The sequence below is a fragment of the Stegostoma tigrinum genome, chromosome 10 (genome assembly GCF_030684315.1).
Source record: "Stegostoma tigrinum isolate sSteTig4 chromosome 10, sSteTig4.hap1, whole genome shotgun sequence".
In the NCBI taxonomy this organism is placed as follows: Eukaryota; Metazoa; Chordata; class Chondrichthyes; order Orectolobiformes; family Stegostomatidae; genus Stegostoma; species Stegostoma tigrinum.
Window position 1 is genome coordinate 85,666,066 of NC_081363.1, and position 24,806 is coordinate 85,690,871.

The 24,806-nt window shown below is 41.9% G+C and overlaps 1 protein-coding gene across 13 annotated transcripts in view; it reads right to left on the minus strand.

Annotated features, from left to right (window-relative positions):
* LOC125455939 (coiled-coil domain-containing protein 9-like) overlaps window positions 1-24,806 on the minus strand; it is a 186,608-nt gene that overhangs the window by 64,410 nt on the left and 97,392 nt on the right. For 11 of the 13 annotated variants that reach the window (XM_059649345.1, XM_059649346.1, XM_059649340.1 and 8 more), the window contains 4 exons: window positions 20,909-21,088; window positions 10,545-10,729; window positions 6,457-6,530; window positions 151-204 (listed from right to left, as the gene is read on the minus strand). In XM_059649345.1, the coding sequence (XP_059505328.1) occupies window positions 151-204; window positions 6,457-6,530; window positions 10,545-10,729; window positions 20,909-21,088 (493 nt within the window). The remainder of the gene's footprint in view (window positions 1-150; window positions 205-6,456; window positions 6,531-10,544; window positions 10,730-20,908; window positions 21,089-24,806) is intronic. The other 2 variants (XM_048538514.2, XM_059649347.1) reach the window with 2 other exon arrangements.

Below are 24,806 nucleotides of genomic sequence, written 5' to 3' on the forward strand. Positions count from 1 at the left end.
TTCTTGCATTAAATAAGTACTAATTAAAAAGTAGAAAAGCAGTTATGAGAAAAAAAATCGACTGGATAAGGACAGCATTTAGATGTATAGATATTAATGTATACATAAAAGTTTTGTGCTGATTCATGTACACTTGAAATGGTAGCTTACCTCGTGCATCATGGTGCTGAAATCGTCCACTGCATTTCCTTGTGTTTCTTCCACCTGCAGAGTGAACAAAAAGCACTATAACAGCCATTTCCTTTTCATAGCACCTTGAGGTGCTATGCTACATTCAAAATAAACTGATTAGCATCAAGTTTCATTGCCAGATAGTTTGAATTATACAATTCCTGTAAGAATTTCAAGCAAACTAAAAGTTATAGTCAGGCTTGCTGTGTGGCTCACTTGAGCACTAAAAGCCATGTGTAATCATACGCAGAGCGCTATCCTATGCAAATGAAAAACATGTTCAAATCTTGCACCTTTTTATGCAGTAGTCAAAAAGCTTGGAGACAGCCATTCATAAGGGCATTCCCCATGGCAATACCTTGGCTGGAGTCAAACTGTCTGTTTTGAACATAAACAAAAAGCTTGCCAGTTAACTGTTTCCTGGTGCATTCTTTATGGTAACACCTCTACCAATCAGATTACAGTGGCGAGTGTCTCACCTCTTGACTCCCAAAGCCTGTCCACCATCTACAAGGCACTAGAGACAAAAAAAACTGCAGATGCTGGAATCCAAGATAGACAAGCAGGAGGCTGGAAGAACACAGCAGGAGAGGCAGCATCACAAAGAAAGGAGCAGTCAACGTTACAGGTATGACTGTGGGGAGTACGGGGAGCTGCAGATAAAGGTGGGGGATGAATGGAGTGATAGGTGGACACAGGTAGTAGGTACCACTTAGTTGGTGGCTGGAAGGGAGGGTCAAGAGGTAGAATGGAAGGAAGGAAGTGATGTTGGAAGAGGAGTTGGGGGCTGGGTGGAAAAGTTATTTGAAATTGGAGAACTCAGTGTTGAGTCCTCCAGACTGTAAGGTGCCCAGGCAGAAGACAAGGTGTTGTTCTTCAAATGTGCGTTGCGAGTCACTGGAGGAGGCTGAATGTCAGACGGGGAGTGGGGCGGGGAATTGCAATGGGTGGTGACTGGGAGGTTAGGTTGGCCATTATGGACCAGGTGAAGATGTTCAGTGAAACAGTCACCTCGTCTATGTTTGGTCTCACCAATGTAGAGGAGACACATTGGGAGCAATAGACTAGGATGGAGGGGATGCAGGTGAAGATCTGTCTCACCTGGAAAGACTGCTTAGAGCTTTCTCTCACCTGGAAGGACAGTTTAAGGCCCTGAATGGAGGTGAGGGAGATGGTGTGTGGGCAAGAATTGCATCTTTTACAATTACAGGGGAAGGTACCAGCCAGCTTGGAGTTGCTGATGAGGAGTATGACGCAAACTAAGGAATGACGAATATAATGGTCCATGCGGGAGGCATACGGGTAGGGAGTGGAAAATGCTCTAGGTGGTGGGGTCTAATTGGAGTTGGCAGAAGTGTTTGAGGATGATAGGTTGAAGTGGTGGCTTGTGGCATCTGTGATAGAGAGGTCTGTCCTCCAGACTACTACTGTCCTGCATTTGTTGGCGGGTTTGATAGTGAAACGGAGATTGGTGCAGAGAGAGTGGAGCGCTGCATATTCAGAGGTGGAGGAGGGTGAAGAAATTGAGCCGTTCGATGTCACATTGGCAGTCAGCATTGAAGATTTTTGATCCAGCAACGGTAGAGGAACAGTGACGTATTGAAGAGGTTCAGGATGAGTAAGAGGCTGGCAGAGGATATCCAAAGGAGGAGGAAGGTTGGAAATGGGAGAAGGGGTGATGGTGATGGTGATTGGGAATCTTTATCAAAGAAGGAGGCATGGAAGCAGAAGAAGAATTCCACGTTTTGTGGGCACGGAACTTGTTGAGGTGAGGGGGTGTGCAGAGGGGCATGAACGTGAGCTTTTCATTGAGGACAGACCATTGAGCCTCAGGGTCTTCGAGGTAATGGGGAATGGTGAATATGAGGCAAGGTTCATGTGGGGGGGGAGGGCAGGTTCTTGAGGGGTTTTGAGGAGGCTGAAAGAAGGGAGACAGAAGGGCAATAGCATATGATGGGCGAGAGTTGGGCACGGTGTGGTGAGGAGTAGGTATGGGAGGGGAAGGAGGGTAGGACAATAGTGGGCTGGAAAGTAGCATGGAGCATTGGATAGCGTGAGGGCTATGGAAGAGAGGAGAGGTGGAGGGGTGTATTGTGCAGGTGGACACATGAGGAGACAGAGATGTGCTGGCTAGCTGCATTTGGGCAGTAGGACCCAGGGGATTGGAGTCCACATGCTGATTAGAGAGTGGGTGGAGTCTGGAGTGGAGATGGACATTACGGGAAGTCAAGGCACGTCCCAGTCCTTTTCGCGGTGGGATCTGGGACAGTGCTTGTGGACCCATCCGGAGCAGAAATGGAAGTTGAAGGTAAGTTCCTATAGATCCCGGTTGATGGTCGTGGAGGGTCGGGTGCCAGACTGGAACTAGAAGTGGCATCAGACCGGAAGGGCCCAGCACAGGATGAGGTCTGCACGTGAGTAACATTGGTGGTGGGGGAGGAATGCTGCAGGTGGAAGGAAACAGGGCACAGATTGTGAATGGTTGAGTCGGTTCTCCAACTGGAGGGGAGTAGAGGACAGTCTAGTAAACTCATGATTTTTAATGTCAGACATGAAGCAGAACAGTCATTTGTTGAGTGTGTAGATTCTGCTTCAATTAAAGGACAGTGGAGGTCCTCCACACGTTTGGGAAGGAAATTCGATGAACAACACCTTATCTTCCACCTGGACATCTCACAGCCTGGAGGACTCAACATTGAGTTCTCCATTTCCAAATAACCCATTCCCGGCTCCCCTTCCATTTCCACCTCCTCCCTTCCATCCCACCTTCTGACCCACCCCTCCAGCCAACTGGATTCATCCCTCCCATCAACCAAGTCGTACCTACTACCAGCGTCCACCTATCATCACCTTTTCGCTGCCACCCCTCCTCTGCCTTTATCTGCAGTTCCTTCTACCCAAATTCAGTCCTGAAGAAGGATAATACCTGAAAAGTGGACTGCTTCTTTCCTTCAGATGCTGCCTGGCTTGTTGTGTTCTTCCAGTCTCCTCTAAGGTACAAGTCTGCAGCATGTTACAATATTCCCCAGTGTTTGTAGTTCCAACGATACTCAAGAAGCTTGACACCGTGCAGGATAAAAGTGGCCCATTTAAAATGGCACCATATCCAAAAGCACTCACCACCTCCACCATTGACACCCAACAGTAGCAGTGTGCACCATTTACAAGATTTATCATTCACCAAATTCTTAACCCACCATCACTTTCATTTAGAAGTTCAAGGGTAGCAGATACATGGGAACAGCATCTCTTGCAAGTTCACTCCAAACTATCATGATTTGGAAATACGTCACTGTTCCTCTACCGTTGCTGGATCAAAAATCTGGAATTGCCTCCATAAGGACATTGTGAGCTAATGTACAGCATGTGGACTGCAGCAGTTCAAGAAGGCAGCTCACCATCATCTTCTCAAGGGCAGTGAAGGACAGGTTGGCTGGCCCAGCCAGCAACACCCATGTTCCACCAGTAAATAATAAAAAAAGATTTCCACGCACATGGTCAGCTGAGGATCATCATAGGAGCCAGCACTGTAATATTAGGTTGGAGATGTGTTAGGAGTGATAGGGCTCTGAAATTGGTAAATTTTAAAAAAATGAAGTAATTCCAGCCATTAATTCTGTTTGTGAAACTGTAGTGTGGCAAACTCAGTATAATATTACATCCGGGTATGACATTGCTTACACTTCAATAGGCATTATATGGACTTGCAACTTCAACTGTAGATATTTAATGGATCATTCCAAAGTATGATTCTGGAGGACTTAAATGGTTTGGTAAAGGAATAGTGATTTCAGAAAATGGCCTCATAAATGAAATTATTGAAGTAATTCAATAAATTTACTGAATTAATTCAGTAAACCTCTGTCACATTTGACCTATTTCCTCTTTTACGCGCTCTGTAATATCTGCTTGTTTAACCATGTATTTTGTTATCAGCTTTCATATCTCCTTATCCAATTCAGTTTTGTTCAATATCTTTCCTTTGAATCACTGTAGAATGTTTTACAATATTAGATGTCTATTTAATTACAAGTTATTGTTGTGAATCACCAGATGAAAACATAATTAAATCTAACTTGACCAAATGAAATGTGATATTTGTGGTGGTGTACAGCTGTACATCATGTGACAGCATAACTCCAGAAGGAATGAGGATCTCTGATTAATCATCTTTGTGCATCTCCACTGACCTGCACGCATGAAGAACGTCAAAAACAACAGAAAAGGATATGAGAGGTAATAGGAACTGCAGATGCTGGAGAATCCGAGATAACAAAGTATAGAGCTGGATGAACACAGCAGGCCAAGCAGCATCTTAGAAGCACAAAAGCTGACTTTTCGGGCCTAGATCCTTTATCAGAAAAGGGGGAGGGGGAAGAGGGTTCTGAAATAAATAGGAAGAGAGGGGGAGGTGGACCGAAGATGGATAGAGGAGAAGATAGGTGGAGAGGAGACAAACAAGTTCAAGAGACAGGAATGGAGCCAGTACAGGTGAGTGTAGCTGGGGAGGCAGGGAGGGGAAAGGTCAGTCCAGGGGGGATAGACAGGTCAAGGGGGCGGGTTTAGGATAGTAGGTAGGAAATGGGGTTGGGGTTTGAGGTGGGAGAAGGGGATAGGTGAGAGGAAGAACAGGTTAGGGAGGCGGGGACGAGCTGGGCTGGTTTTGGGATGCAGTAGGGGGAGAGGAGATTTTGAAGCTTGTGAAATCTACATCGATACCATTGGGCTGCAGGGTTCCCAAGCCGAATAGGAGTTGTTGTTCCTGCAACCTTTGGGTGGCTTCGTTGTGGCACTGCAGGACACCCAGGATGGAAATGTCATCTGAGGAATGGGAGGGGGAGTTGAAATGGTTTGCGACTGGGAGGTGCAGTTGTTTATTGCAACCTGAGCATAGGTGTTCTGCAAAGTGGACCCCAAGCCCCTGCTTGGTTTTCCCGATGTGGAGGAGGCGACAACGGGTACAGCGGATGCAGTATACCACATTGGTGGATGTGCAGGTGAACATCTGCTTGATGTGGAAAATCTTCTTGGGGCCTAGGATAGGGGTGAGAGAGGAGGTATGGGGGCAGGTGTAGAACTTCCTGTGGTTGCAGGGAAAAGTGCTGGGTGTGGTGGGGTTGGAGGGGAGTGTGGAGCAGACAAGGGAATCATGGAGAGAGTGGTGAATTAGTTGTGCAAAGTCAGCCTCTTAACGATCAGGAAATTTCATTTCCTCAGATCAGAGATGGGTAAAATAGTCAGTACTTGTGTTGAAGGTAAATTTTTAGCACCATCTTGAGTGCTGATACCTCTAACACCAATTATGAAGGATGCACATGTGCATGTTATCCCCAGAGAATCCTCGCTGTAGGCAGACTGTATGTGGCATAGGATCTTCAAGCCTCATCCTTAATACCGCCCCATCCTACACTTTGCACTTCTTTTCTCCAAAACTGAATTAAAAAATAAACCAGCAAGTAGGTGAAAATCAGAAATTCACCTCTTCGATGCAGAACAATCAATGAGCTTGGTTATGAGACACATGCTCTGAACAAGGACTGAGATTAGATCTAGAGAGGAATACATAATAAGGGGTGAGGTAATGCAGAGAAATTAAGGATTGGGCAACGCTGAAGCTGAACTGAATATGAGGTGTGATAGGCTTCAGAATGCTTAACAAAAAAAACACTTTGGGCTGTAATAATCGCAAACTGCAGCTGATTTTTCCTTACATGATTAAATCAAGAAACCAATTCCTGTACTGCATACAAAAGCTAGGATACAATACACTTTGCGCACTGTATATCTATATTGATCTGTGACCACATAAAACAACTCATTTGTCTTTGCCTCTCTGATGAAGGGTCTAGGCCCGAAACGTCAGCTTTTGTGCTCCCGAGATGCTGCTGGTCTGCTGTGTTCATCCAGCTTCACACTTTGTTATCTTGGATTCTCCAGCATCTGCAGTTCCCATTATCACTCATTTGTCTTTCAGTCCTACAGAGAACTGCCATACCCATATTCAACAGCTGCAAAGGCTAACTCAAGATAGTAATCCACAGTAGAAACCTAAACAGTAAATATACATTTTTTTTTGTATGGGATATTTATTTCAGATGCTAAAGTTCTCGTGCATTATAGATCAATCACGAGAAAGCTCCAGAATTCATTCATTGATTGGAGAGTTCAATAGCATATAAAGTTCAACAATTCTGAAGTACCATCACCTTGATGTATACATTACAAAGTTTGCTACTGTTTAATTCAGGCATCACCAGTTCATACAATTTTTAAATTAGTACATACTACACAATTTTAAACAGTGACCTTTTCTTTTGTGAAAGACAAGCTCATTTTCCACAGTAAAATCTTCTCGAAACCTGGTGAAAAGAAAAAAGAATTAAGGAGTGAAAATGCAGGTTTACAAACTCTGCACTCAAAGCACTTTGAGATGATGTCATTTGATTATGAAAGCTGGATGGAAGAAAATCCCATTTTACATATTTATTGCAGTTTTACCCTCTGCTATGAAGACTTTTTTCCTGCGCAATGTCACTTCAGCATGATTTTAAATTGTTATAAATGCTTTATTTTGTTAAGATTTGTAAAATATATTCTAAACTTAATCATTATTGGGAGTCTGAAATTTAATGTCAAGATTTAGATGATCTTTATGAAGACAATGAAAATCATGAACTACTAAGGTAAATTTAAAGGGTTATGCAACTAGCCTCAGTCTGCCAATTTTGGAAATTATGAGGGTCCTAAAGTTTGGCAAATTGTATTCATGCCTCAGGTACACACTTCTGATGCAGTGCACTGGACAGCATATTGGCAAAACTTTCAAAAGCATGTGTAAATAATGTCAAATTGCAGCATGGACAACAGGTATAAAATAATACTCATTGGTGTGCAATACTGATTGAACACCAATGCTGTTATTATGTAAGCCCACTCGTCAGAAGGACCTCTCAACCTTGTACAGCTAAGCACAACATCAAGCTGCGTGAAGAACAATGCTTCTCAAACCCTCTGTCACCAGCTCCACTTACTACAATTATTTACAGATTAATTGTTAGCTTATTTCTTCTTACCATTGCTTCAATTCTTACACATAATGAGAGTTTCCTCCAGTTGTTTAAAGTATCAGTATTCTATAGGGAATGAAGGAACATTTCTGCAGACTAAGTCTACTGCACAAATCATTTGTGCATAGATGGTCGAGAAGACTTTCTTTCTGAAATTCAACATGAGTGGAAGAATGAGCAGAGGCAATGTGGGGTTTAGTGGCACAAGGTAAACTTGAGGGAAGAGCAAGAAACTATATCCACAGAGGATGTTTAAAGAACAATTCTCTTAACAGAATTTCAGCAAAATCTTGAGTCAAAAATATCTGCCGTTCACTAACAAAGCTACTCAATCTCTTCTGACATTTTTCCTGCGATTCCAAAATGTCAAATATTCTTAGAATGTGCATGAGATCAGGAAAGCAGTTAGAAATGATCTTGGTTCCAAGGACTGAAATGTAGATTTAGTTTGAGTGGAGAAAAGAAATAGCAAAGATATCAAGGTTGAAGTGGTTTGTAGACTGGCCATTGCTGGTTAGGCCAGCATTCATTGCCCATCCCTAATTGCCCAACGTGCAGTTAAGAGTTAGACTTGCCTTTATTAGCGGAGTCATGGAATTTAACGGCTGGAAAACTTTGCTGGAACTGCATAAAGACATTGGAATGGCTACAGTTAGTGTATTGTGTGCAGTTCCGGAATCCAATTACAGGACAGATGTGATTGCACTGGAGAAGGGTCTAGCATCCACTATTATGTTACCTGGGCTTTGTGTTTGCCTCATGTCGTGTACTCAAATCAAAAGGATTCTTTTCCCTTCATGGAGATGCTGAGACAGCATAGACACTGCATTATCCAGGTTCTGTCCAGCATCTTGGCCAGATAACCATGTATTCATTTGGCATCAATCTTCTGTCCCTGCTGTATTTCAACAACATGACCAAAAGATGGACATTGGGAAAAATGGTTTATGACTGCAGTCGAACATAGAATCCACACAATATGGATACACGCCATTCAGCCCAATGAGTCCACACCTGCCCTCTGAGCAGCATCCCACCCAGACCCATCCTCTTTCCCTGTCCTGTAATCCTGCATTTCACATGGTTCAAACACCCAACCTACACGTCCCTGAACACTATGGGTAATTTACCATGGCCAATCCACCTAACCTACACATCTTTGGACTGTGGGAGGAAACGAACACCCGTGTAGACCCGTGCAGACATGGGGAGAACATACAAACTCCACAAGGACAGTCATCCAAGAGTGGAATTGAACCTAGGTCCTTGGTGCTATGAGGCAGCAGTGCTAACCACTGAGGTTCTATGCTGCTGTTAGTCAATAACAAGTATACAGCATGAAGAATTTTGCCACAACAAATCTGATGAGCAAACTGAAATATTAGTCATCAAACGCTGCATTATGGGTGGTTCCACAAGTGTGTTGATGCAGATGACCACTGATCACATGTCCTCCGTGCCCTGCACAAACCTCTATGTGAAGCTCATGGTGAACTCCTCTGTTCTCAACAATGAATATATGATTTCTGGAAGGCTTCCCATGCATTTGAATATGCGCAATTGTCAGTCTTCTTGTGTGTCTTACGCATTGATGCCATTATCAGAGTCGTCTACAGCAGAACTGGAGCACACCCTCTCCCACTGGTGAGCAGGCACTTCAGTTGTCCTTTCCTGTGCTCTGGTAGCACTGTACTTGTGCCCAGTGTGTCACCATGTGCACATCCAAGCTCTATCCTACCTTTTAAACTACAGAAATTGTCAATATCTGAGCCTGTGGCTGCAAATGCGAAAATAAGTAATGGTAAATCCTCAACCTAATTATCTTCCTAGTCTTGCTTTACTGCCAAAGGCTGAAGTTCATTGACCTCTTAAATAAAAATCAGACCTGGGTTGTGGGGAGAGGAGAGGGGAAAAAGAGGGGAGATGGGAGAAGGGAGAAGGGAGGACAGATGGGAGGGGTGAGGCAGGAGACAGTAGGGGGAGGGGAGGAGATATCAAGATGTTTGATTATAGCATATGGAATTTTTAAGTCAGATGAGATTTTGCAATATTAGAGAAGTGGATGCGCAAAAGGAGGGTTAGACACTACTGATCACAACATGCAAGTAAACTAGGCATATAGGAAAGTATTTTTCCCAAATTTCAAAATGGTAGTCACCTACACCAGCACGTCACACTTTATATTCAACATTTAGTGCAGCCCCATTTTAGGAAGAACTTTCCAAAGCTTCGACCTACAGTATATGGTTACACTCACTCTCATAGAGATATGCAAGCTTACCTCTCCCACTCTGCAGACGTCCTGCTGCATTTAGTAATGCAGCACCTCCTCCTGCTAAAGTGCAACGGTAAATGTGGTTCAACCTATTTGACTATATGCTGATCATAGTTGAATGGTTGCTAGGGCGACAGAGTTTGGCAATCTGGGTGTGACACTACCAACACTGTGAATTGTGGGACAACAAAATAAAGCATATGAATGTTAGGGCTCAGTTTGGATGTATGGAGATTGTTCGCAGGCGGGTAATCAGGATTGGATGATTTGAACAGTGGCTGACAGTAATGCTGCAGTCAGTGAGATATGGCATTTGAAAATGCATTCCTTGACCTGAACCACTGATCTGAGATCAGGGAACTCTTCTGACATTGCATCCAAAGCACGGGAACATGCCCTCTTATCATTATCTAGTTCCACATACATCGTGAGAGTTTGGATGCCACTTTGCAACCCTTTGCCCCTGAGGACACAGTTAATCTCTCCTCCATTCCACTTTCTCCACGAAATCTCCTAACACAGCATCTGAAAACCTGGATGCACTCTTTCATGACTAACCATTGTTCACATATTCCTCAAATCAGATGTACTTTCTAGAACACTTCCAGCACCCCAGCTTCAAGTTACCTCCTCTTTAAATAGTTTAGACTGGCATTACCAGTCACTTATTAATACTGGGCCTAGTACTAATGTACACAGCAAATGAATGATTGCATGCAACAATGAAAATGATGAACAGGCAACAAAGATGTGATACGTCACCGGCACTGAACACAACAGAACCAGGTTAACGACATATCTGAATCCCTACACCAGTTTATCCCTCCTCGGTCTTTCCATTTGGCTCCAGCCATCTCACACTCCTGTGCACTGATTTTGGAGCTTACAAAGTAAAATTTAAAAGCTAAAAATTATTAGTAGTGACAAATAAATTATTTCATCAAAGCTGATTTACTCTAGAAATGAATATTTCTTATGGAACACAAAACTGGCAAACATCTTGAATATTTTATGTAATAAGAAAAACCTACATGTCCTCAGTTTTGTTTGCATCCCATGCTCTTTTCCATTCTCCCTTAGAGTTTTTGTGACGTGCTAGCCTCTCTTGATCTATCTGCTCCCGTTCCTTCTTCCAACGGACATACTCTGCTCTCTCCCGGCCAGTCATCAATAAAGTCATGTCCACAGTGCCTTTCTGAGTTGGGAGACCACCTTCCTGAAGCAAAAAACAAATAGTACAGTGTTAACATTTGAAAGGGTAATATTTCAGAACCAAAAGAGAGCACAGCTCCCAGCATTTGGACTATGAAAGGTATTCACAGGCAAAAGTCTATTAGACAAATAACACTATCATTACCTGCACCCTATGAGTCAATTATAAAGGTGACATTTATAACCTATTCAGTGCACTGATTGTTTTGGGCAGTGTGTTTAGAAGAGGTGTATTGAAGAGGTGTTCCATGTCTCTTTGAAAAATAGGGAAATGCTATGCAATGTTTGCTCTAATTGGCTATTTAAATAATAATCACAAAAATGGAAATTGAATCCAGTTGGCTTATTTCCTTCTCTGTTCCCATCTACATTTGTCATCGCTAGAAGTCACTGGACTGGGGAATTAAGCTTTGTTCAGCCTGTGATGAGCCATTATTAAATCACAAAGTCACAGCAGATGCCCCAGGATCTCAGGCATGAGTAGTGAGGAGAATTCATAGATGGTAAGATTTTTTCTGAGCTACACAATGTCTTGTTTGATCCATTATTGTTTTACCAGTAACATTTATAGCAAGCTAATCATACTAACATCAACACTGACTATAAAATGACACAAACTGGGCAGCCACATAGCAAAATAAAGTTAAAATATTTTGGGATTCTGCACATTTCTCTGGCTCTTGTATGAAGGAAAAGAAATTAATACTTCAAAAGATTTTTAGATTAAAAAAAGTCTAGTGAAAGAATTAAGTTCAGCCATACTAACTTCCTTTAACTACCTTAGTTAAAAATCAGCAATAACAGCATGCATGACACAAAGATCCTGTTCAGTCTCAGTTTGCACCAAGTTAACTAATCCTCAAAACAGTAACAGGGCACTGCATTTCACCTATACAAGCATAACAGTAACTATACTTCAAAAGTAATTAATTCATTAAGAAGGTCTGCATTCAGTCACCATCCATTGACTTGCAGATATAAGCATGTTCATGTTTGTGTGAGTCTGAGAGCATGCATCAGAAAGTGTCTATTGAGATTGGGAATGAGAGGATATAGGAGACTGGAGAACAATCTGAAATCCCTGTACTCAAATTACTTACAAACAGTCACTGGCCAGTTCTGACCAATTTGCCTAGGCTGAATAAAGCTGATCATGATTTAATTTATTCGAGCTTGAATATTTAAAATTCAAATATACGATATTGCCTCAGTTTTATAAAGAATAAAAACGAAGGCTTGAAGTACATTTTACTTCTGTAAATGATGCATCTTAACTTATCCTATAACTTAGTCAACTAATTAACATACAAGACAAAACATGTATTTTGACAAACTACATCACTTGAAGCACACCTAGTCCACAAAAGACTTGAAATTCAGAAATTTTACTGTATCAGATATTTAAGAGAAAATCAAAAACTCACTTAACATGCATGTATTTTATGGGTTGCGTCTCCATACACATGGCTTTAAAGTCAGCTGTCAATCAAATCACATTATTGTTCAAATTGGGTTCTCGGTACGAAGACATAAGAATACATCACCCAGAGAAGAGCACGCAAGCAACAAATCATGCAATGCTAATATTTCAGCCTTGTACTTACATTACACTTCAGGGCAGCAGATGAAATGGATTTTTTGCACCTCCTGAGGCAGAGTTTGAGCCAGTCACTACTATAAATCTGCAGTGCCTCAGTGTTTCTACTCACATATTAACCTACTACTTAATAAATCTGTTAGGCAGTTTCCAGCTGCAGGTAGGTTTAATGTGCCTCCTTACAAAATCAAAGGTAATACACGGAGATGCATGATATAATAATGACATATCCAAACAAATGTATCTCTAGCCTCATTATTAAATCCACACACCACAATCACTCACCTAACAATAACTTCTACCAATCAAGCCTAACATGCCTAGGTTTCTCCTTACTGTCACACACTTCACAAGTCACAAATCCACATTCTGTGGCTTGCACCCTGGTACCTATTTAACTTGACTGATTTCTCAAACAAAATGCATGACATTCACTGCCCCACCTCCTGCTCTCTTGCAACCAGAGGCAGCAGAAACTAATCAGAAGGGGAAATGCCCATTTACCTGTTCCAACATTCATGGAGATGTTGGTACCAGCTGTTTCTGGGGCTATGGACGTTGGCAGGGCTGAATACACTGAAGATCAGATTATGCCCTTCCCTGATTTTAGAAAGTTGGAGAATGGGGCTGAGGAATTTATCAGCTATGATTGAATGGCGGAACAGACTCGATGGGCCAAATGACGTAATTTCTGCTCCTTTGTCTTGTGGTCTTATGATTTTCCTTGTTCATCTACCTTTTCCTTACTTTACAATCTCATCTGATTGACAGTTGACATCATCTAAGCACAGACTTATTTCCTCCTTTCTCCTCACAATCATATCTTTGTCCCTGTTCCTTTCAGATATACAGGAAATACAAGCAACCCAGTTAGTGCCGGAAAAGCAAGAAGACAAGCATCACTTAATTTCACGGTCGCACCAACAGCTCAAATGCCGATATCTGCATAACTTAGAGGGACAGGATAGGGACATGATCTGAACATGACAAGAGGGGCAGAGGAAACAAATGTAGATCCCCGGTAGCCAGAGAATTTGGGCCCAAGTGTTGTCATTCTTTACACATTTCTAACATAAGGTTAGAAATGAGAATTTCAATCATCACCTCACATAGTTCAGTTCATTATGACGGTGACACTGGCATTATTAAATCCAACATCAACAATTTGGAGTTATCAATGACCAGAAAAATAACTGAAACTACCACATAAATCAAGTTAACACAAGAACAGATCACAGAATGGGAAAACTGTGAGGAGCATTTTGCTTCTTGACTATCTAAAGCGTGTTCATTTACTATCTGGCACAAGTCAGGAATGTGACGGAATAATTTTCCTAGAGGACTGCATATCCAACAATGCCCAAGGTATTCAGTATCATTCAGGACAAAGTAGAACTTGACCAAGAAAAAAGCCACCACTTTGTTCATCCAACAGTGCACAGTGGTAGCATTGTTGCAACTTGCCATGTTTCCTTCAACAACACCTTCCAAACACACCACCCAAAGGAACAAATGAAGCAGTAACAAATGAACAGTAATGCCTGCAATTTCACTTCCAAGAAATATAGCATTCAATTCCGGTTGACTTTCTATAGAAAGGGTGTTGTTAAACTTGGAGACTGAGGGGTGACCTTACAAACATTTATAAAATCATGACAGGCTTAGACAGAGTGAATAGCCAGGGAGGAGGGGGTGGAGTGGTGGGTCTAAAACTAGATGATATAGGTTTAAGATGAGAGGGGAAGGATTTAACAGGAGGCTGAGGGTAATGTTCTCACGCAGAGTGCAGCGTGGGTACAGAATGAGCTGCCAAAGGAAGTGGTGTATGCTGGTACAATTACAACACTTAAAAGGCACCTGGATGAGTATATGAATAGAAAAGATTTACAGGGATATGGGCCAAATGCTAGTAAATGGGTCTGGGTCAGATTGGAACGTCTAGTCAGCATGGATGAGTTGGACCAAAGGGTCTGTTTCCATGTTGTATGACTCTAAGTCACATCACACTTTTACATGGAAAATATACTACTGTTCTTATATACTCCTACAGTGGGCTGAGTGGAATAGGTAAAAATGGATGACAATGGAGAAGCAATAGCAGATATTTTGGAGACATTTTTTAACACTTGGCAAATAGACATTTTATTTAGGAAGAAACACTCAGAAGGATACACTATCTGTGGCTAATTATAGGTGGTGACGCTAGGCTGAAGTTGAAAGAGTTGATGAACAATACAACATAGATGAGGCCAGATGAAGGAGAAAGTTTAAAAAATCAGCAAAATCTGATTATGAAAAAAGTATAAAACTAACAAGAGAAAAAAATAACAGACAGTAAAAGCAAACAGAAAATTAAATATTAAAGTAGGGAAGCCTTGCAACAACTGGGCTGCTTATTCATGGATAGGTATGGTTGCATTGGGAGCTGTTCAGAGAAGATTCACGAGGCTGATTCCTGTGATGGAGTGGTTATCTTATAAGGAATACTTGAGCAGGTTCAGCCCACCTATTGGAGTTCAAAAGATTGAGAGGTAATCTTAGTGAAGCAAGATTCTGAGATAGCTTGACAGAGTAGATGTTGGGAGAACGGTACTTAAAATGAGGAAATCTCGAACTCGGTACACAACATTAAGATGAGGCATGTCCCTTTTAAGATGGAGGCAAGTAAAAATTTATTCTCTTAAGAGGCTTGGGATTTTCTTCCCCAGTTGTTGCTGTCTCATTGAATACATTCAAAGCTGAATCAGATAGATTTTTGACAACAAAGGAGTCAAGGGTTAAGTGGGGAGAGAGGGAAGAGGAAGTAGGAAAGTGAAGTTATGACCACAAAAGGATCAGCCGTGAACTTATAAAACAGCAGTGCAGGCCCAAGGTCCTGAATGCCATAAGGAGGAACTGGACCAGTCTTGTGTGGAACTTGTCAGAAATAAAGCAGCAGCATTTGAAATATGGTATAACGCGTGTTTCGTTAATGTGAACTAGCTGTAATGCGATTGATGAATAGTGGACGCCGTTTGGATAATGCAAACTTTCTGCTGTACAGGTGTAACAATTTGCTACAGCAATTTCCCTATAACTGATTTTTAAAATAGTGATTTCTCTATAATGTGATATTCAACAGCACAAGGTCCAACAAGAATGCAACTATCGAGTTATAGGAAAAATATCTTTAAAGCAATAATGGTTGTACCAGATTTTGAAATCTTTGGCAAAGCGTTTTGATAGAACAATTCAAAAACAACACCTTGCAGGAATAAACAAGTCCCAACTGGATGAACACAATAATTTATAAAGTAAAGAATGACAAATGGTTATGAGTTGGGCTCATAAACATATTAGTGCTAAGTTCCAATTTGGAAGGTTCCAGAGAAAATAGGTTCGAGAATACAGGACTCAAAATACAGATGGTCCTCAGCTTAGTAAGAGAGAAAGGACAAGTTTGGTTCAAGGGAACGAACGTGCTATTTTCATCATAAAGGTCTGAGAAGGTTGAGTGCTATAAAAACAAGGTCTGTTGCATCAGCGAAATCTAATAGTGGTTCCATATGAAACACTGCCCAAATGGTAAAATCTACAACTGAAGATACATAAAAGTGTCGTTGACCTATTGTAAGAAACATCATAAGTCAGAGGGCTGAGAAGTCACAGCCTTTGCAGTCCAGGCCCAACAGCTGCATGCGATCAATCATTTAGCAGGTATTCATGTTGATGGTGTTGGATTCGTGCCTAAGCCTAAGTCAGGTCACAGGTATCTTCTAGCCATCATGGGTTTGTCCAATCAATTTCTAGATGTTGCGCTACTTAACTAAACTGCAGCAAAGGTTGCAGCTGCAGTCCAATTTTTCACTAGTTGTGGGTTGCCGAAAGAAACTTGATGTTTCATTTCAGAAGGGCAGATGTAATGTAGATGTGAATCCAAGTCATTGCTCATCAGCCCCAGTCCCCAGGCGTTTTGGAGAGAAACCGCCAGGCCCTAAAGACCATGATTTGGACCAATTTTCTTGCATATCTTCAGGATTCAGACAGCGAAAAGGGCAGTGACATTTTGTCCCTCAAGCCTGTTCCAATTCAATAAGATTACACGTATTCTGACTGTGGCCTCAACCCTTAACATTGCACTCCTTTGTTAGTCAAGAATCTAACTACCTCAGCTCTAAAAACAACCGTAATGAGTCAACTATTTTTAGTCCCTTCAAAGTAGGATATAAAGAATTACTTTACTGGCTTCCTTAAATTCATTTTTGGCACAGGATGGATCTCCCCTCCTAGATTATGTGTCAATGCTCTAAGAAAGGTCCCAAAAGCATGTGTGAATGTTAAAGAACATCTGAATATTTTTCTGCAGGTAATGGAAGTACAAATGGACACAGCAGCTAACACACATTGTGGTGAACTAGAGAATGGAACGTTCCTTACCTGGTAAACTACTGAAAGCCAAATTTAGTGAATGCAACTGCTTCGAAAGGAAAACTCAGGGGCATGAACAGACCAAAGGGTCTGTTTCCATGTTGTATGACTCGAAGTCATCACACTTTTAGATTTATATTTTAAATTCCCCCATACAGAAGAAAGAATAAAAAGATGTGTCATGTGAATATGTTCCATGACTGTACGCATAGTCAGCCACTAGGTGTGGCGCAGATGGCGGAAATGCAGATAGTGATAATGATGACAAGTCTTTGAGACAGAGAATCCTTAAACAGATACTCGTGTTTAAGCTGGTAAATGTAGAACTGTTAGTGGTTCTGGATGAAGTACTGTATTACCTAGCTGAGTCCACATTCACAGGTAGACCAGGTCATACCTCTCTGACTATTTTTAAAGTTGAAGGTGGGGTAAAGCAAACTAAACAAGTGGAATTCTAATAGATTCAATCCGAGCAAATCAGCAGAGGTCAGGATGAAACCCAATTCATGTTAGCGAGGTGGCACAGTGTCTCATTAGTTAGCACAGCTGCCACAATCAATTCCAGTCTTGGATGACTGTCTGCATAGAGTCTGCACGTTCTCCCCGTGTTAGCATGGGTTTTCTGCTGGCTGCTCCTGGTTCTTCCCACAATCCAAAGATGTGCAGATTAGGTGGATTGGCCTGGCTAAATTGCCCCATAGTGTCCAGGGCTGTGCAGGCTAGATGGATCAGACATGGAAAATGCAAGGTTACTTGGACTGGATAGAAGGGTTGGGTCTGGCAGGGATGCTTTTCGGAGGGCTGGTGCAGACTCAACGGACTGAATGATCTCCTTCTGCACTGCAGTGATTTTATGATTCAATACATCATCAAACTTAGTCAAACTAGTTGGTGTTTTTGTCATTCTGATGACAAAACCAGATGGTTCTCTGCATTCATTACCAAAAGGTTAATGTAATCACTAAGATAGACTCCTAGGACTCAAAAAAGATAAAAACATCGTTATCCTACCTGCAGACAAAGGACAGTCATTTTAAATCGAACAGACTACATTGAGAAAGCGAACGCACTGCTTGCAGATACCAACACTTACCAACAGGTGGCGATAGACCCGACCCCACAACTAGAGAACCGAATCACAGCCTTACTCAAAAAACTTCAAAAATCTGGAGAATTAAACAAGAGGGACTTCCAAAAATGAAACCAGATGGATCCAACACACCACGCTTCTACGGACTACCAAAAATTCACAAACCAGGAGCCCCCCTCAGACCCATAGTGTCGCTACCTGGAACACCAACCTACAAATTAGCCAAGGAACTACACCAAAGACTAAAACACCTCGTAGAAGACTCCCGCCACTCCATTCGTTCCACCCAAGAATTCCGGAACACCAAAGACACCAAGATAGAAGAGGATGAAATAATGGTCTCCTTTGATGTAACAGCCCTGTTCACATCCATCAACATCAACCTGGCCAAAGAAACACTGACTACACTATTAGAAGAACCGAAGACACATACACCAGATACCACCAACCTCATCAGCAAGGACAACATCATCAAGCTAGTGGACCTATGCCTTACCACCCACTTCACTTTCAATAACAAAACCTACAGACAAACTAACGGTACACCCATGAGATCTCCGATATCAGGGTTCTTAGCAGAGGCAGTAATGCAGACACTCGAACAAACAGCTCTGCCAATCATCCAACCCAAACTTTGAGTCCGCTACGTAGATGACACCTTTGTCATCACTAAACAAAACAAATTAGAAGAAACCTTCAAGACCATCAATAATACCCTTACTGGCATAACATTCACAAAAGAGGAGGAAAACAACAACAAATTGCCATTCCTAGATGTCACAGTACAGCGAACAGTCAATGGGGAACTTCAAACCAGCGTCTACAGGAAAACAACACATATGGACCAAATACTGAACTACAGGAGCAACCATCCCAACACCCACAAACGAAGCTGCATTAGAACATTATTCCAACGAGCCACCACACACTGCAGCACAGAGGAACTACGAAGAGCAGAAGAAAATCACCTATACAGCGTATTCAAAAAGAATGGGTACCCAACGAACACAGTCTGCCGATTTCTCAGCAATAAACCCAAACAAACAGACAAAACAGGCCTAGAAAGCATAACCACTCTCCCCTACATCAAAGACATTTCCGAAATGACTGCCAGACTACTCGGACCTCTTGGCACCAGGGTAGCCCACAAACTCACTAACACACTAAAACAGCAGCTAATGAACTTAAAAGACTCTATACAGACAACAAGCAAAATGAACGTCATCTACAAAATACCCTGCAAGAACTGTGACAAACAGGCAGAAAGCTAGCCACCAGGATACATGAACATCAACTAGCCACAAAACGACATGACCCACCTATCACTCATACCCTTACATACAGATGAGGAAGGACACCATTTTGATTGGGACAACACATCCATTCTAGGACAAGCCAAACAGAGACACGCACGAGAATTCCTCGAAGCATGGCATTCCAACCGGAACGCCATCAACAAACACATTGGCTCCAAATCAATCTACCATCCTCCGAGAAAAAGAACAGGAAATGACATCACCAACCCAAGGAAACCTAAACAGATAAACAGAAAGCGGGATATAACACCAGCGCTTCGTCGGAAGCTCACTGATGATGTTACCTAGAATTGTGACGAAACGTCTGAAAACTAACTTTCCAGCTCAGCGAGCAAACTCACATCCAGAAGATAGACTCCTATCTAACACCCTAGGATTGCACTAACAGGGTACTTTGTTAGTAACAGAGATAATGGGAACTGCAGATGCTGGAGATTCCAAGATAATAAAATGTGAGGCTGGATGAACACAGCAGGCCAAGCAGCATCTCAGGAGCACAAAAGCTGACGTTTCGGGCCTAGACCCTTATGAAGGGTCTAGGCCCGAAACGTCAGCTTTTGTGCTCCTGAGATGCTGCTTGGCCTGCTGTGTTCATCCAGCCTCACATTTTATTACTTTGTTAGTAAAGTTGATTTGCTTAGAAGAAAACAAGTCCCTTAGCAAAGGCATTTCTTTTCAGAGATGATCTGGTTAAATGTAAAATCATTTTGATATGAAAAGTATATTCCTATTTCAAAGATTTGCCAATCAGCTGACTGCCAGCTTGCATAAGCATGTTACATACATCATCGATGTTTTCGTGTAAAGCAATATTAGAGTGATAATTGGAAATATTTCAGAGACCTGCTTAACTGGTTAGCCAAAGCAAATCTGGTCATGTACTTAGCAAAATCAATTTGTGGGACCAATACACAAGCCCACGCAAGCTATTGTCTGAACAGTCGACTTACCATATGTTCTGAGGGTGTTATGACCCTCATTTCAAAGCATGTTTTTTAACCAGATCCTAACTGAAAGGTAAACTGTGAAACTGATTAAAAACTGATAAAAAGACACACATTCAAGCTCATGTTATTACCTACCAGTGCAATGGAGGCAGTCTGAAGAAAACAAAGGCTGGATCTAGGTGCTGATAATTGGCAAATAAAAGGCATCTGCAGTTGTCTCCATCCCAAGTTCAAGTACCACCCTCTCCAGAGATGTGTAATGTCATCTCTGAACAGGTTGATTAGAAAACGTCTATAATGTAATTGACAAGCCAGACTTGACCATACAAAATCTAGAATCATACACAGATAAAGAATGGAAACATATAGAGAAACTGAGGGAACAAATATAAAAGAGAGGGAGAGCATATTGTCATTCCAAAATGTTAAATAAGGGTGTTTCCAGCATACGTTCACATCTACAAAGTCCTCTTTGAGATGTTCCTGACATTTTTGTACCATGAGGAAAATTTATGCTTGGCTATTACCCCCACAAGGAATGAGGTCAAAACAACAGACCAATTCATGCCCAAATTCAAAGGGTAAATGATATTTACTCAAAGAAGATATGCCAATCATCACCTCTAGTATATTCTTTTCCTGATTTCCGCACAATGGTAATTTCCCCAATTGAATAGTTGTGGTTCTCATTAAAAATTGCAAAGTATCTTTTCAATAGCCCATCACATGACTTTTAAGATAATTTCAAGAGAAGTTTACACGTAAGGCAGATATGCAGCCACAAAAATCACATCATACATCCTTATATGCATCGGCTATAACTTACCGGACACCCTTTTTCCCAACGTTTCTTTTCTATACCAGACTTTACCATCTCAAAGTCTGAGCCACCCCAGTTGCGAACATTACGCCGGCTGCCCACTCGCTTATCCCCCTCTGGTAAGGGACCTGAACGCCGACGGTCATCCAAGAAATTTCTAACTGGGTTCTTGTCAACTTTTCCTTCCTATAAAAAAGGCAGGTTACTCACCAGAGCTAAAGTGATCCCCATTATTCCCTACCAAGTTCTCCTCTGCAATGCTCTTAAACCAGCAACCTTTACTGAGAAATGGGAATTTTTTTTGACCATTTATTAGCACATCAGATAACAAATGCGATCACATGCAAAACATCAGATCATATACAACACTAATATTCTTAGTTTTTATGGCAGAAGTCCTGAGAGAGAAGAGAGGAAATGCAGGTAAATGGAAAATTTCAGGACTAAGAATGACTACACTAGCTTCTTAGATCATACAAGATTTTTTTTGGAAAAGAGTTACAACTAGGAATGGTGGTAAGGTCAGAGAATCTGGATGTTCATTGTCTGGACAGTGTTTAATAAACATCAGAATGTACAATTTTGGGCACTTGCCTGGATAAATTATTTTGATTTAATTGTTCTACCCAGCATTAAAGTCAAATTCTCCTATGGCAGCTGACTCAATTTTCTCATAGTTGTACTCCAAATAGCAACAATACAGCAACAAAGTTAGGTTTTAATGCTATTGAGGTGACTTTCTATGTCAGAAAAGATAGGATTATAAATGCAGACAAAAATAAACTCAAAACCATAATGATACTGCCAATGCTGAAGAATCTGAGACAACGAGGTGTAGAGCTGGATGAACACAGCAAGACAAGCAGCATCAGAGGAGTAGGAATGCTGATGTTTCGGGTCTAGACCCTTCTTCAGAAATGGGGGAGGGGAAGGGGATTCTGAAATGGTTTGCAACTGGGAGGTACAATTGTAGTTGCGAACCATTTCAACTCCCTCTCCCATTCCTTGGACGGCATGTCCATCCAGGGCCTTCTGCAGTGCCACAACGATGCCACCTGAAGGTTGCAGGAACAGCAACTCATATTCCGCTTGGGAACCCTGCCGCCCAATGGTATCAATGTGGACTTCACAAGCTTCAAAATCTCCCCTCCCCCAACCACATCCCAAAACCAGCACAGCTCGTACCCACCTCCCTAACCTGTCCTCCCACCTATCCCCTCCTCCCACCTCAAGCACCACACCCATCTCCTACCTACTAGCCTCATCCTGCCTCCTTGACCTGTCCGTCCTCCCTGGATTGACCTATCCCCTCCCTAACTCCCCACCTACACTCATCTTTAATGGTTCCTACACACCACCTTGACCTGACTGTCTCCTCTCCACCTATTTGATCCTTTATCCATCTTCTATCCGCTTCCCCCTTTCTCCCTACTTATTTCAGAATCCCCTTCCCCTTCCCCATTTCCTTCAGCTACAGAAGGAGTACCTTATTTCACATTGCAGAGGTACTGCAAGTTGTTATTGCAGCAAAAATTAACAGTTCACTTGTATTAGTGGCCATTATAATTTTCGTTAACTTATAGCTGCATGCATTAAATTTAACAGCTATCAACTAGTTTTAGTGGAAGCTAAAATAATACCCCTAACCATAGTGACAAAGGGCACTATAATGATTACCTGAATAAGTAATGCATTCTGTTAAGTATTCCTCAACAATAGACACAGGTGGGCTAGTTTAATCTATATAACCATACCCCATCCAGTAAAAAGTTGTGAGAGATAATGGGAACTGCAGATGCTGGAGATTCCAAGATGATGAAATGTGAGGCTGGATGAACACAGCAGGCCAAGCAGCATCTCAGGAGCACAAAAGCTTGTGCTCCTGAGATGCTGCTTGGCCTGCTGTGTTCATCCAGCCTCACATTTCATCATCAGTAAAAAGTTGTGTTTGTCAAAGGGAAAGGAACTTGTTAAAACAAAGCAGGCCGTATGAATTTAACGTCAGTTGAGGAAACTGAACTGTGAGGTGGGACTGCTCTGTAAATATTAACTGTTTTAGATTAAAGCCTTTTTACTGACACATCTGCTGGCTGGTGCTCTGGTGTCTTGGTAGGAATCTGTGTTCAATCAATAACATTCTCTGCACTAAAGAAGACATTAACTGCTGCAAAACCTTAAGCTCTCCACGAGATTGCTGAGATCAATGCAAAGAACTATTGATCTGGCCAAGTCAACAGGGTGTATCGCAATAATGCAGTTCTATATCTGCAAGGCAGGCTGAGGAGCTAGTGACAAAGAAGTTAAGGTTGAAGTGACATTGGGGAGGGTGGTCTATATAAAAGCATGCTGCTTCTGATGCCTTCTATGAGGCCCACTTGGTTTCGTTCTAGTGGTTGCTCCTGTTCCTACTGTGCCTCTGCTCAGAATACAGTGCCAATTATAGCCTCCATTTTAAACAGCTGAAGATTAAATGGAGCGCTGGGGCCAATAAAGTAAGGAAAGATGATTGTGGAAGTTGAAATCTGGCAAACCTGATGATTCTCTAAACCAAAATACTGAAAATGCCTGAAATCTGAACTAAAAACAGATTAAATTTCAAACTGATCACCATTCATCAGCATTTGTTGACCAGAAATGTTGGGCTTCATTTTCTAAAGTGGGACACAATCCCACTGTCAGGAGGAACTGCAGATTGGCGATACACAGGTGTCAGCACAGGGACACAGAGGGTGATCCTTTCAGCATGGGAAAAATGCAGAGGTGAATACTGTACACGCAGGTTGAAGCAAGATAAAGTTCTGAAGAGACTTCACAAATTTTGAAAATCAGAGAACACAACTACCAGGCTGTCATTATGGATATGTACCAAGCTCAACTGTAAGAACACTAACAAGAGCAGGAGTAGCCAACAAATTCTTAAAAGTCCCACTGTGCTATCCAATATGATCAAGGCTGATCTTCGGCTTCAATTCCAAATTACCACCTAATCACTCAAATTCTTCAATTCAATGAGTGAACAAAGTCTATCCCTCAACTTGAAATATATTCAACAAAGGAGCATCCAAAACTTCCAGAGAATTCCAACAATTCACAATCCTCTAAATGATTGACTCCTTGGTATGAGACTGGGTCCCCAAGATGTTCTAGGTTCCCCAGACAGGGGAAACAAGCTCTCAGTACCTATCCTCTCAAATCCCTTCAGAATCTGTTATGTTTCAATGAGTTCACTCCAATTCTCCTAAACGCCAGACAGCAGGGGTCCAATTTACTCAGCATTCATCCCAGGAACTGATCTCCTGAACCTGATGGGCAATTCTTTCACACAGAGGTTGGTTCGTATGTGGAATGAGCTTCCAGAGGAAGTGGTAGATGCAGATACAGTTACAATACCTAAAAGTCATTTGGACAAGTACATGAATAGGTTAGATTTACAGGGATACATAGTGGCAGAAGGGACTAGTTTAGTTTGGAAAACATGGTCAGCATGGATGAGTTGGACTGAAGAGTCTGTTTCCGTGCTCGATGACTCTATTTCCTCTTTACCCAATTTACTCACTCAACCAACACACAAAGTCACACTCAATGATAAACTGCATTAGCATGCATCTGTTTATAGGTTCTAAGTTAAATCAGCCTAGGTGCAGAAAAAACAGAACAGATGAAGCTAGTTTCCTGAACTAACTATTTACAGCTGCTTTCAAGTAGTGGGTTTGTGCAACCCTGTGTAAGCCTTAAGAGTTTAAAGTGACAAATAGGGTGCCAATCAAACACATTGTTCTGTCATGAGTCGTACCAGGCTTCATGAGAATTGCTGGAAATGCAAGGGGAGAGTATTCCATCACACCCTTGACTTGTGTTGGGAAGTCAGGTTGAGTACTCGTGGATTGAGAGACAGGAATTAAGA